At 42.7% G+C, this 15,099-nt stretch overlaps 1 protein-coding gene across 1 annotated transcript in view; it reads right to left on the bottom strand.

Moving 5' to 3' along the window:
* LOC140724192 (uncharacterized) overlaps positions 1-15,099 on the bottom strand; it is a 283,664-nt gene that overhangs the window by 256,930 nt on the left and 11,635 nt on the right. The window contains exons 2-5 of the mRNA XM_073038679.1: positions 14,395-14,564; positions 8,619-8,849; positions 4,008-4,100; positions 1,736-1,828 (exon numbers count right to left, since the gene is read on the bottom strand). Coding sequence (XP_072894780.1) covers positions 1,736-1,828; positions 4,008-4,100; positions 8,619-8,832 — 400 coding nt within the window. The 5' untranslated portion in view covers positions 8,833-8,849; positions 14,395-14,564. The remainder of the gene's footprint in view (positions 1-1,735; positions 1,829-4,007; positions 4,101-8,618; positions 8,850-14,394; positions 14,565-15,099) is intronic.

Here is a 15,099-nt window from a genome sequence, read left to right as displayed (position 1 = left end):
TGGGAGCTACATTGACCGGGTGTATGGCATTGGGCCTGGTGCTGTGCTTCAGCAGAGAGGCGAACAACAGTCCAGTGTTGATTGGAGAATCCGCTAGTCCGAAAATCAGAGACGATATTCTTTGGGCGCAATGGAGAAACCCGGATAGCATGTTGTCCCTCTGCTGCCAGGATCAGCGATGTCTCGGATCGTGTCCATGGAATTCCCAAGGGTAAGGGTGATGAGCCAGAAGTCCTGGTACATATTATCACCAATTTCTTCGGTAAACAAGTGAGTAAGCCCCAAAGAAACATTTTTTGGGAGCTATGTAGAGCGCTGAGAAACAGGGCCTCCAGGGTAGTAATCTCTGGACCGGTGCCTGTGCTAATGTCAGTGATGGTAAATAAAGGATGATTGAGGAACTGGGGTAGGGGTCAGTGGACCTGAATTACGGTGAAGGTATGATGTGTACAAAAGAAATGAGTTTTACCTGAATCCCATGGGGCCCAATATCGTTCCGAACAGATAGATAGATAGATAGATAGATAGATAGATAGATAGATTGATAGATAGATAGATAGATAAATAGATAGATAGATAGATAGATAGATAGATAGATAGATAGATAGATAGATAGATAGATACTTTATTCATCCCCATGGGGAAATTCAACATTTTTTTTTCCAATGTCCCATACACTTGTTGTAGCAAAACTAATTACATACAATACTTAACTCAGTAAAAATATGATATGCATCTAAATCACTCTCTCAAAAAGCATTAATAATAGCTTTTTAAAAAAGTTCTTAAGTAGTTTACTTAAATACATTGAGTCCTAACCCCGGCACTTTAACATATCTTACTCCTGGCGGTTGAATTGTAAAGCCGAATGGCATTGGGGAGTATTGATCTCTTCATCCTGTCTGAGGAGCATTGCATCGATAGCAACCTGTCGCTGAAACTGCTTCTCTGTCTCTGGACGGTGCTATGTAGAGGATGTTCAGGGTTTTCCATAATTGACCGTAGCCTACTCAGCGCCCTTCGCTCTGCTACCGATGTTATACTCTCCAGTACTTTGCCCACGACAGAGCCCGCCTTCCTTACCAGCTTATTAAGACGTGAGGCGTCCCTCTTCTTAATGCTGCCTCCCCAACACGCCACCACAAAGAAGAGGGCGCTCTCCACAACTGACCTATCGAACATCTTCAGCATCTCACTACAGACATTGAATGACGCCAACCTTCTAAGGAAGTACAGTCGACTCTGTGCCTTCCTGCACAAGGCATCTGTGTTGGCAGTCCAGTCTAGCTTCTCGTCTAACTGTACTCCCAGATACTTGTAGGTCTTAACCTGCTCCACACATTCTCCATTAATGATCACTGGCTCCATATGAGGCCTAGATCTCCTACAGTCCACCACCATCTCCTTGGTCTTGGTGATATTGAGACGCAGGTAGATTGAGTTGCACCATATCACAAAGTCCTGTATCAATTTCCTATACTCTTCCTCCTGTCCATTCCTGACACACCCCACGATGGCCGGTTATAGTTGTTCGGTGTGTTGTTCGGTACATTATGGGAGGCCCAGTCAATATCATAATATCTCTCAACAAGTGACAATAGTTAAAGTGGAGATGTCAGCTGTCTCTTTCTCAGCTCTGGATTTTTTCCTGTATTTTTGGGAATTGCGGATCCGGGCAGTATATGTTCAGCTTATCTGAAGATAAGATTTATCTTTAAATAATGTTGTAACTTACCCGTGTCCTTCCTCTCTTTAGAGCTCTCCGGATCTCCATCCTCATTCGCACCGACAGCAATGGGGATGATGGGGTTTTCAACATCCTGGCTCTCTGCAGTAACGAGAATCAAAATCAGCAGATAATCATCAAAAAGAAGAAATTGATTCGTGAATATCTTATCCTCATCTGCAAATTACCCCCTGACAGTTAGTCAGAGTCATACAGCAAATATTCAAGCCCTTCATCCCATCCTAGAAGGGATGTTCTGAAACTAAAGCACGTACAAAGGACTGTTTGGAAAACGATTGCAGGATCGAATGGCTTGTTATATGGAGAGTTTCGATGGAGCTGGGTTTGTATTCAAAGGAACTCTGAGGAATGAATGGTGACAACACTGAAACCATTCAAATAGTGAAAGGGCATGATTGACTGGATGTGGTGAGAATGTTTCCTATAGTGGAAGAATATAATACCTGAGGACAGGGTTCAGAATAGACTGGAGTTTGATTTATGTATTTCTTTCTTTCTTTCTTTCTTTATTTATTTATCTATCTATCTATTTGTTTATTTATTTATTTATTTCCATATATGAGGACGAGGTTTTTTTTTAGCCAGAGTTGGTTAATCTGGGGCATTCTTTTTCTAAGTTCTTATGTTCCTTTAACTTATGGTTAATGACCAAGCATAACAACACACTTTCCTAACGATTGTACACTTCCGCAATGCCGTGGGTACTATTTTAGCTTCGCAGTTACTTCTTAAATGTTTAGTAACTGTCCAGACATTTCATCCCCACGGTGCTCCGGGTTCCAACAAACCTCCCTGTGAAACTTTCTTCTTCCGGTCTCATCTAAACATCTTCCCCGTTACTCCAAAGCAGGGATTTTACTACATTTCCTATTTCACGGACTCCTGCCATGAAACATGGACCCCAGATTGTGAACCCTGCTGCAAATCTCTGTTCTCTGCTCGTCTCCAATTACTGATCACAAATTGGCTGTACACAGATATCCTGCGATGATCACCCGAACTCATCCTGCACTGCGGCAAATATCAGTTGTAGCCTGGTTGAGAAAGAGGCTGCTCTATCAGCAGATAATCATCAAAAAAAAGATTTGAATTTGTGAATATATCTCATTCTCATCTGCACAGTAACCCCAGACAGATAAGCAAAGTCATACAGTAAATATTCTGGCCCTTCATCCATCCTTGTAGGAATGTGCTGAAATTGGAGTGGCTTGAAAAGACGGTTTGGAAAACGGTTACAACATCGAATGGCTTGTTATATAGAGAGGTTTGATAGAGCTGGGCTTGTATTCAGAGGAACTCTGAAGAATGAGTGGTGACAACATTGAAACAAATCAACGCGTGAAAGGCCTTGATTGAGTGGCTGTGATAAGGATGTTTCTTTTACTGGAAGACTATAAGACCTGAGGATAGACGAGCGTTTTATTTTCATTTACGAAAATGCAGACGATTCATTTAATATAGCCAGAGTGCTTAATCTGTGGCATTTTCTGTCTAAGCTCTTATGGTCCCGTATCTTAAGGTCTACGTACACAATGACCAAGCATAACAACAAAATTTCTTAATGATTGTACACTTCCGCAATGCTGTTGGTAATTTTTTTAGATACGCAGTTACTTCTTACATATTAAGCAACTATCCAGAGATTTCGCCTCCTCTGTGCTCCGGATTCCAACAGACCTCTCTGTGAAACTTTCTTCTTCCATCCCATCTAAACATCCTCTCCTCACACCAAACCAGGGATTCTCTACATTTCTTATTGCACGGATTCCTACCATTAACCATGGACCCCAGATTGGGAACCCAGCTGCATAATCTCTGATGCCAGCTCCAGCTCTTCTCTAAACACTATACCATTTATCCAGCTTGCGCGAGTCCCCAAATCTAAATTGATAATCTGACCTCCATTGGCCTCATCCTTCACATGTCATCTCAACCCATGGCACCCCAACATCCGGTTACTTCGTCATTATAAATTGCCCCGTGATTACATAATGATTAAATCGGTGTTCTGCCAGGTGGCACGGTTTAAATGTTTAAGGAAACTGAACACAGTTTACAGTCTCTATTCCATTCTCCCTTTTATCGTATGGGAGACCCTGTCAATATCCTAAAATCTCTCAACAAGTGAGTATAGTTAATGTGGAGATGTTATTTCTCTCTTTCTCAGCTCTGGAGTCATCCCTCTATTTTTGGGAATTGCTGGTGTGGGCATTAAATCTGAAACTGATGTGGAAACAAAAATTATCTTTAAAATAATTACCTGTGTCATTCCTCTCTTTAGTGGTTTCTGGATCTCCATCCTCATTCGCACCGTCGGCCATGGTGGGAATGGGGTTTAAAACATCAGGGCTTTCTACAGTAAAGAAAATGAGAATCAGCTGATAATCATGAAAAAGAAGAACTTGATTCGTGACAACCTCATCTTAGTCTGCAAACAGCAAATATTCACGCCCTTCATCCAATCCTAGAAGGGATGTGCTGAAGCAAGAGCGGGTTCAAAGGACGGTTTGGAAAACGATTCCAAGATTTAATGTCTATTTTATATGTTTTATATTATCTGTTTTTTTATATGGAGACATTTGATGGATCTGGGCTTGATATCAAAGGAACTCTGAAGAATGAGTGGTGACAACATTGAAACCATTAAAAGCGTGAAAGGCCTTGATTGACTGGCTGTGGTTAGGCAGGGATTCACAACATTTCTTATGCAGTGGTCTCCTTCTATTAACCATGGACACGAGATTGGGACCCCCGCTGCAAATCTCCGTTCATGTTCGCTCCTGTTACTGATCACAAATTGGCTATAACCTGGTAACCAGCGATGATCACCCGAACTGCACTGCGGGAATTTCTTTACTCAGAGAGTGGTAGCTGTGTGGAAAGAGCTTCCAGTAGAAGTTGTAGAGGCAGGTTCGGTATTGTCATTTGAAGTAAAATTGGATAGGTATATGGACAGGAGAGGAAGGGAGGGTTATGGGCTGAGTGCGGGCCAGTGGGACTAGATGAGAGGAAGCGTTCGGCACGGACTTGAAGGGCCGAGATGGCGTGTTTCCGTTCTGTAATTGCGAAACAGTTTGCTGTATCAGCTTCTCCACCATGTGACAAGAAGAAAGATGCCATGTCCAACTCTTTTCTACCGACTACACCATTCGCTCAGCTTGCGTTGGATCCCAAATCCCAAATCTAAATTAATAATCCGATCTCCTTTGGCCCCATACAGAGGTAATCTCATCCCGTGGCACCCCGACATCCGGTTATTTAGTCATTATTAATGAGAAATGGTTATTTAGAAATAACCAGTGCGGGAGATTTCAGTTGGAGCCCTGGCTGAGAAATAGGCTGCTGTATCAGAATCTGCACCGTGTGACAAGCCGGAAGATGCCAGCCCCAACTTTCAAGTATACACAATGCCTTTCACCTACCTTTTATTGGACTTTCCAAATCTAAATTGATACTTTGATACCCCAAGCCTGCATCGTACACAGGTCGGATGTCAGCTCATCCACTTGCATCCCAACTTCCTGTGTCACAAATCGCCACGTCTCTCGGATCCAACTCTCACTGTGTCGCGTGTTGTCCCATCCCTCAGGACACACGCTCCGCAGGTCGTGTTCTGCCCCATCCTGGACTGACAGCCTCAGGTTAAGCACTTTGCATAATGTTATTTACACCACGGTGGGAAGAGTGTTAATAATTCCACTTGCCACACTCTGGTGAGGATACAACTGATCTGGACAAGGTGCAGAAGGGAATTAACAGTAACGATAGACTGTAAATCGGCACATGGCGTTTAATGCAGACAAGTATTAGGTGTTGCGCCTTTGTGAGTTGTATCAAACTGCTGGTGTGGCCTAGTTTGGCGGCATGTGTTCGTTTTTTGCATATAGGAAAGATATCAATAAGATTCAAATAGCACAGAAGGAAAGTATAACAATGAATGAAAGCTACGATATTTTTTTTAATTCTTAGGGAGATGTCCCAATGCTAAGGTTGACCGATTAATCAATAGCCCAATTAACCCGTTTCGACAGCCTTGAAAACTTATTCAGCCCCAACTCTTCATTCACAAAAAAATGTTCACTGGAATTAGAGATTCTGATCAAATTAAGTGATCATGTTCATTTGTGAAGCACATGCTTCTTGTTTCACAAGCGAGCCAAAAAGCAGGGAAATATGATAAAGCATTAAAAACTAAAAAATTAAAATATGAAATATCAGCAGTTCAAAAGTGTGCATCCCCCTTTGCAGTATTTAGCTGAAACACCTCGCGCAGTTATTACAGACAGCACTCTTTTTGGATACGTTTGCACAATACGATCGAGCAGGATTTGCCCATACGTCGTTGCAAGCTTGCTAAAGCTGTGTCAGGTTCGTTGGGAAGTGCTGCTGCCTGAGGAGTCTATACTTCTTCCCATGACCGAATGTATTCCTACCACATTACAAAGACATTTGAGCTGGTCGGATGATTCGGCATACGCGTATATTTGGCGGTGTGGATTGTTTGGCACGCTGTATAAAGGGACAGATGACCAGAGGGAAGGAGGGAGGAATACACTGTACGTCATGTCCACTGACTCCCGCTCGTCTACCTCAGCAGCTACATTTTATCAAAATGTCCAGCACACTAACCAAACGTGTCTGCCCTTTGATAAATCTGCTGACATATGCTATTTTCTCATCAATTTCAGAATTAGGGAGAGTTCTTATGTAATATTTGACATGGTGCTCAATGTTAAATTTGAAACTACCTGCCACCTGGAGAATATTTGATGGATCTGGCCTTTTATTCACGGGAATTTAGAAGAATGAGGGATGTCCTCACGGAAACCTGCCAAAGCGTGAAAGATCTTCATAGAGTGGATGTGGAGTGGCTATTTCCTATGGTGGGCAAGGATAGGACCTGGGGATACATCCTTAGAATACAAGTTTTTTTTTAAAAAGTAGATGATGAGGAATTTCTTTAGCCAGAGAGTCGTGAATCTGTGGCATTCTTTGTGTAAGTTCTTATGTTCTATATCTTTTGGACTTACGTACACATTGACCATCGATAACAACCTATTTTCTTTACGCTTACACATTATTAATTTACAGCTACTTCTAAATGTTAAGTAACTATCCATACATTTCATCCCCTCTGGTGCTCCGGATTCAAACAACCAGCTTGTGAAAATTTCTCCCTTTGCATATCTCTAAACATCTTCCCCATTTCTCCAAACCAGGTGTGCACAACTTTCCTTATGCCATGCACACCCAGCAAAAACCATGGCCCCAGGTTGGGAAACACTGCTCTAAGCCAATGTTTAGATGGGCTTTTCAACCTTCAGGCTCTTAGTAAAGAGAATGAGAATCAGCTGATATTAATCAAAATAAAAATACAGTGGCATGCAAAAGTTTGGGTATCCCTGGTCAAAATTTCTGTTCCTGTGAATAGTTGAGTGAGTAAAAGATGAACTGATCACCAAACGTCACAAAATTAAAGACGGAACATTGTTTTCAACATTTTAAGCTGGATTAGTGATTGTTGGTACAAGTTTGGAATGAAAAAAGGAAAGAAAACCATGTAATTGTTTGGGCACTACAACTGACTTTTTCTCTCAGATACCGTTTACCAAGGTCTCGAACTTAATTAGCTTGTTAGGGCTATGGCTTGTTCACAGTCATCGTTAGGAAAGGCCAAGTGATGCAAATTTCAAAGCTTTATAAATACCCTGACTCCTCAGCCTTTTCCCAACAATCAGCAGCCATGGACTCCCCGAAGCAGCTGTCTATCAATCTGAAAATTAAAGTAATTGATGCCCACAATGCAGGGGAAGGCTATAAGAAATAGCAAAGCGTTTGCAGGTAGCCGTTTCCTCAGTTCGTAATTCAATTAAGAAATGGCAGTTAACAGAAGCTGTCGAGGCCAAGTTGAGGTCCAGAAGACCAGGAAAACTTTCTGAGAGAACTACCCGTAGGATTGCTAGAAAGGCAAAACAATACCCCGTTTGACAGCAAAAGACCTTCAGGAAGATTTAGCCGACTCTGGAGCGGTGGTGCACTGTTGAACTGTGCAGCGACACCTGCACAAATACGACCTTCATGGAAGAGTAATCAGAAAACCTTTCATGCATCCTCACCACAAAGTTCAGCGTCAGAAGTTTGCAAAGGAACATCTAAACAAGTCTGATACATTTTGGAAACAAGTCCTGTGGACTGACGTAGTTCAAATGGAACTTTCTGGCCGCAAAGAGCAAAGGTATGTTTGAAGAAAAAAGTGTGCAGAATTTCATGAAAAGAACAGCTCTCCAATTGTGAAGCACGGGGGTGGATCGATCATGCTTTGGGCTTGTCTTTCAATCAGTGGCACTAGTTTCACTAGTAGAGGGAAGATTGAATGTAATTAAATACCAGCAAATTCTGGAAGCAAACATCACACGTTCTGTAAAAAAAACTGAAGATGAAAAGAGGATGGCTTGTATAACAGGATAATCATCGAAAATCTGTGGATAGACCTCAAAAGAACAGTGCATGCAAGACGACCCAAGAATTTCATAGAGCAGGAAGCCTTTTGCAAGGAAGAATGGGCGAAAATCCGCCAAACAAGAGTTGAAAGACACTTAGCTGGGTACGGAAAGCGTTTACAAGCTGTAATACTTGCCACAGGGGTGTTTCTAAGTACTGACCATGTAGGGTCCCCAAACCTTTGCTTCGGGCCCTTTTCCTTTATTTGTTATTTTGAAAATGTAAAAGATTGAATTAAAAAAATATTTCTTGCTTAAAATATTAACGAATGTGTCATCTTTAACTTTATGCCTTCATTCAAAGTATTCAAAAGAAGTTCTCGAAAATGATTCCAGTATTGAACAGCATCTACAACGTGCAATTTACTAACCTACTACATTCCCAAAGGTTTCGGTCGGTTCCGAAACATCTCTGTTAAAAGAAGTCTCTTCATGAAATTTGACTCCCGTGTCTGGATCCTCCTGGCATGGAGCACCTCCGAGTAAATGTCTTTGTTCACTGTCACTCGATTTTGTGACACGGTCAGCTTCCCTGCCCGTCAGGTGTTCCGGCTGAGGTTTACAGCATGAAATTATTCCACCCATATCAGTTGCTTTGATACCTGTAATGAGTAAATTCAGGTTAAAGAGTAATGATGCACGGGACTGACATGTTACAAAATGTCGGCAACACTCTCCTGTCCAAATTAAGCAGTACAGTGTCACGAATAAACGACAGAAATCTCGAATGATTTATCGGCTGTTATTGTTTTCAAAAAATGAAGCGGCTGTCCCAATTCACCAGATTCGACTGTACCTCGAAAAAGTATTCAGCCCATGGTTCACATAATGGATATTACAACCATGGATTTTGATGAATTTAACTGAGAATTTTTATTTGAGACTCACATGATCCTTTTTGGTTTAAAGAGTTGAACCCAAGGGGAAATGACAAAACGTGAAAAACCAAAAAACAAACAAAAGCTGTAATGTCAGCAGTTTTGAAGTATTCATCCCTCTTTCTCCGTAATTATTTGAAACACCTCTCGCAGCTATTCACGGGGAGTGGCAGCGATTTTAATCCACTTGAAATGAATCACACGCTCCCTTTGCCCCCTACCCCACAACGGCAGAGCGGTCCTGATGTCTTGGCAGATGCATCTGATGGGGACTAGGTCAGGATTCCGCCTGGATCACTCAGAGACACCACTGTTCTCCATCTGAAGCATGGTTGTTCTGGTGGTATCCTATGGGTCGTTGTACAACTGAAAGACGAATTCCCTCTGCAGTTTAAGCTTTCCTGCAAAGGCCAAAAGGTTTTAGCCAGGATTTCTGTTTATTTAGCAGCATTCATCTTTCCATCAATCCTGAATAGATTTTCAGACCCCTGCAGCTGAAAAGCATCGCTATAACATGACGGAACCTCCACAATACTTTACAGTAGGGATAGTATTACCTGGCTGATGCGCAGTATGCTACACGCTTTACTGGGTTTTGAGGAGAGTAAGTCCAGCTTTATTCTCATCCAACCACACAATTTAGTTGAAAATCTTTACAGTACCGTCTAAGTGACGTTGTGCAGGTCAAAACATGTTTTTTTTAAAATTTTGTTTCTGGTATATGTGCTGTAAATCTAAACAGCGCATCTTTCAATATTTCAACATACAAACTCGTAGAAACAAGGCAAGAATGATCTGAGACATAGCCATCTGATTTTGTTCAATTCACAAACGTTGGATGAATGATTAAGTGAACAGGGATGTTTTCTTTAGAAAAGTGATGAACATTTCATTGGAAGCGTATGACTCCTGACATTGTCAGACACAGTAAATCGGAGATGTTTACTTCTCTTAATATTTGTGTATAAACAGCTAACTATCAGTGAGATCCGCGTTCAAGATTTTAAAAAAGAGGAGCTTAGGGCCAGTTTTCTCTAACTTCCACAATCAACACCAGGGTCTGCGTAAAAAAAGCTACTTTTTAATCAGGGAAGCGATCAAGATTTCAGGCAAAACTTCGTGGCAGTTTGCCTGATTTGAGTAGCGACCAATCAGCAGCAGCCAGAGTATCAAAGGAGTTACCTTTCAGTCAGGCCCGCGTTGAAGACAAAATTAAGCAGAGCTCCGCAGCTGCTTTTCCGGATTTGGACAATCGATGTCAAGAAGTACTTAAAAAATTAGCTTTCAATCAGGTCGGTTATCAAGATTTTAAAGGAAGAACTTGTCGCCAGTTTCTCTGAGTTCAAGAGTGACGATTCTGCATAAAGGATTCATTAGAAAGGGCGAATAAAATAACACAGGTGCAAGTCTGACCCCATTCTTTGAGTGGCCTTTCTTCAGAGACGAGATTCTTTGGGCGCGATGGAGAAACCCAGATAGCATGTTGTCTCTCTGCTGCCAGGATCAGCGATGTCTCGGATCGTGTCCATGGAATTCCCAAGGATGAGGGTGAAGAGCCAGAAGTCCTGGTACATATTGTCACCAATGTCTTCGGTAGACAAGTGAGTAGGCCCCGAAATACATTCTTAGGAGCTATGTCGAGGGCTGAGAAACAGGGCCTCCAGGGTAGTAATGTCTGGACCAGTGCTTGTGGCAATGCCAGCGATGGTAAGGAAAAGGATGACTGAGGAACTGGTGCAGGGGACGGCAGTTCTGAATTATGGTGAATGTATGATCAGTACAAAAGGAATGGGTTTCACTTGAACCCCATGGGGCCCAATATCGTTGCACGCATGTCGGTTATAGTTGTTCGGTGAGTTTAACCTAATTTGGTAGAGGGATGAGAACCAGAATGATAGTGCTGAATATGAGTTAGGTGGTTTACTAACAGGGGTACTGTGTAGTGAGACTCCCAGCAAGAGAAGCCTAAAGAGAGAGGAAATTTGTTGTCAAAACAATGAGCGGCAACATAAAAGGCGGACAAAATCGAAAAAGATGAAGGCAGAACAAAAGGTGTTTTACTTTCATACGCGCAGTGTACAAAATTAGGTCGATGAACTTGTAGCACAGTGACTGACTGGCTGGTATGATCTTGCAGGCTTCACTGAATCATGGGTAAAAGAAAATTATAGCTGGGAGCTCAGTGTCCAAGGATACACATTGTATTGAAAAGATAAGTAGGAAGACAGAGGGGATGGCGTGGTTCTGTTGTTAAAAAATGAAACCGAATCATAAAAAGACATAACATAGGGTCGGAATGTGTGGAAAGGTTGTGGAGAGAGCAAAGAAACAGCAGGCTTGAAAAGATCCTGATATGAGTTATATACAGACCCCAAACAGGAATGAGGATGTGGTCTACAAGGTTTAACGGGAGATAGAAAATGCATGTCAAAACGCGATGTTAATTGCCATTGGGAGAATTAATATGCAGAGAAATCAGGGTAGTGCGAGCTTCCACCCACAACGAGAGGCTGTGTCCGATCTGTATTTCCCTGCCTTGTCCAAACTGTTCATACACGGGGAGCAGCGTCCCGAAGAAGGGACGACTCCATTAAATCTCCTCTGTCTGCAAGAAAAGCTGAACGGCTGCTTCCCATGTCCTGGAATTATGTAAAATAATTATCGACCCAGGTGAAGTTTGGGTCCGCTACAGGGCTGGGTAATGAAGTAATATTCCCCACGTAGAACTAAACGGATGAGGTTAGTCCCGGTATCATCACCTCACCCACTCCTAGGATTAGAGCATCAGGGGCTGAGCGGTCGCTCATCTCAGACGGTTCTCTGTGATAGCCCCAGAACCCGGACCGACCCTGGCAGATTCTGTCCAGGAAGCGGAGTGAGACCGCCAGTTCAGGGATGTTAATGGAATTCACGGTCCAACATCAGATTTCCCCACCCTGAAAATTTCCTAATTGCCCTGAAGACAGTGATCTGACTGCCAGCTCTCGCCGCCGATCCGCGACGACACAGAACCGCCCATCCCAGGACCAAGCATGCGCAGTGCGATTGCCTCGACGACAAAGCTGGAAACAACCCCGCAGAAGCTGCAGCTCTGCGGTAAATGGGAACACGTGACGTGCCGTGAGGTGCAGCATCTGTTGAAAAAGTACAGTCAACGTTACGGGTCAAGATCCTGCTGAAGGGCCTCCTCACGAAAGGTTGACTGTACTTATTTCATAGGAAGTGTCTGGCCTGCTGATTTCCTCCAGGATTTTATTTGTTTTGCTTATAAATATGTGATTTTGTGTCATTATCAATATATGCATATACGTTTTTTGTCAACAACAGACTCAGCCACTCCAGCCCGTCCTGTCTTTCAATGACCACGGGCCATACATACGTTTGCACCACACCCACCGCTCTAAACATTACTCCAGTCCGCATTTTCCAAGACCACTGGCCCCAGTTGTAGGTCAACAGTCTGCTGATGTTCGCCCCTCACCCTCCCGGTGTGACGAATCACTCAGCTCGCCAACACCGTGGGCTCAGATATTTCCTCAGATGAGGCCAGTTAGTCTGAGCTCAGTGGTTGGGACGATGTTGTAGTCGAATGTTAAGGATGTGATTTCGGGGTACTTGGAAGAAAATGATAAAACAGACCACAGTCAGCGTGGTTTCATCAAGGGAAAGTGTTGCCTAACAAATATGTTGCCATACGTCGAAGAAATAATAAGCAGGGAAGACAAAGGAGAATCGTTTTATGTTATGTACTTGGAGTTTCAGAAGGCCTTTGACAAGGTGTCACGCATGAGGCTGCTTTGCAAGCTCCGAGCCCAGGCTATCACAGAAAAAATTCTAACATGGATAAGCTAGTGGCTGATTGGCGGGAGGAAACGAGTGGGAATATAGGCAGCCTTTTCTGACTGGCTACTGGATTCTAGTGCAGTTCAACGGGGTCTATGTAGGGAGTGATTTTTTTTTCATGTTGTGACTTAGTGCAGAATTCTCTAAATGTTAACTTGTGGGTTGAGTCAGTGGTGAGGAAGGCAAATGCGATTCTTACATTCCGTTCAAGAAGCCGAGAACATAAAAACAATAATGTAATTTGGGACTTTTTAAAGCACTAGTAAGGCTTCACTTGGAGCATAATTTATAAAGGGCTCGGATTATTGCGAGCCCCTTATCTCAGAAAGAATGCGCTGACATCGGAGGGAGCTCAAAGGAAATTCATGAAAAATTATTAGAGAGCTGAATATCTTGTCACATGAAGAACACTTGATGGCTTTGGGCCTGTAGTCACCAGAATGAATGGTGAATTCTTTGAAACCTATCGAATACTGATAGGCGTTGATCGATGGAAGTGGAGAGAATGTTTCTTATATTGGTAGAGTCTTGAACGAGCGGCACAGCCTCAGAAAAGAGGGGCATCCTCTTAGAAAGGAAGTGATGGTGATTATTTTTAGCCAGAGAGTGGTGAATCTGTGGAATTCTTTGCAACAAGCAACTGTATAAGAGAAGTATTTACGGATATTTAAGGCAAAGGTTGCTGGATTCTTGATTGGTCATGGCACGATGGGTTATGGGGAGAAGGAAGGACATTGGGACTGAAACATTTGGAATAGTTATGATAAAATGGCAGAACAGATGCGATGAGCCAAATGGCCTAATTCTGCTCCTATATCTTATGGTCAACACCCGACAGGATAGCTAACCTTTCCTCTAAAAGTGAGTGAATCATTCAGAGAGCTGATCGCTGAGAGAAATTATAATTATTGGTCGTTAATGTCGACCAGATTTGGTGTGTGAAGTTGATGTGGAGTTTGAGGGTATCACAGTGAAAGGACTGGAGAGTCAAATGCTCTATGGTATGCCTCCGACTGCCGACCACTGGTGCCTTCGCGGGGAGTTCCTGCAAATCGCAGAATAGTGCTGACCCCAGCTGTTGCTGACGGTTCTGTTTGGGCAGCGATCAGGAATGAGCTGATCTCGGTTTTGTGTGAACCGAAGAATAAACACTCCCCTCTGTTTCCCTCTCCATACTAAAAATGCCCAAAAGCTAATATGGAAGATGCAAGATCTTCAAATGAGCAAACACTGAGGAAATGTGCGTGACTTTAAACAGCCGGACTGCTGAAAACATATTACCAGTCCGGGAGTGATTACAACTGCGTCTGACAGAGGCATAACTGATACTTCCGGACACATTTAGTCTCAATCTAACTATTTCCTACCTTCATTTGTGCAGAAATGTAATGTGTAAAGGACCTGTAATTGAGTAAATGAGACTCACCAAACTTTCTCCTAACTGAATTAATGGAAACTCTGATAAAGAAGGGTTCTCTATAGTTGTGCTCTCAGTCCTCGGTCTGGTTCATTTGTAGCTCTCCCTTCGTCTTTAGTAGTGGTTTGTTTTCAGTTGCGGGCTTTTCTTCCAATAAATCTCTCACCGTAGGTATAACGCTAACCAGAGAGATAATGAAGCAGGTTAACAATACAAAGGAGAACAAAACATTTCTGTTCAATGTTCCTAAAATCAAAGCTCACTGAAATTTAAATTTTGAAGACAAACATAACGATCTTAGTGAACAAATCTATAATTATCCCTCACATGTCACCAATCCTGATATGGGATATCAAGGAGTCATCGTTCAGTCATAGTAAGATATAAGACACGGATACAGAATTATGAAATACGGTCCACTGAGTCTGCACCACCACTCAACCATGGCTGATTTTCATTCCAAACATATTCTGCCTTCCTCCTGTATCATGAAGCAACTTAACAATCTTGAATATATTATTTTCTGCAAAAAATGCACAAATGACAGCTCCACCACACTCAGTTTGAATGGGAAGCGTCTTTACTTTGAGACTGTGCTGTCAGATACCAGACACTCCGTCAAATGGAAACATTCCCTCCATGTCCACTGTATCCAGGCTTTTCAGCATTCGGTAGGTTTACAACCATACATCCACACCACACCCACCCACCCCA

Source organism: Hemitrygon akajei, unplaced genomic scaffold (assembly GCF_048418815.1).
Source record: "Hemitrygon akajei unplaced genomic scaffold, sHemAka1.3 Scf000172, whole genome shotgun sequence".
In the NCBI taxonomy this organism is placed as follows: domain Eukaryota; kingdom Metazoa; phylum Chordata; class Chondrichthyes; order Myliobatiformes; family Dasyatidae; genus Hemitrygon; species Hemitrygon akajei.
The sequence above is the reverse complement of the archived record's forward strand: the minus strand, read 5'-3'. Positions and strand labels throughout refer to the sequence as shown.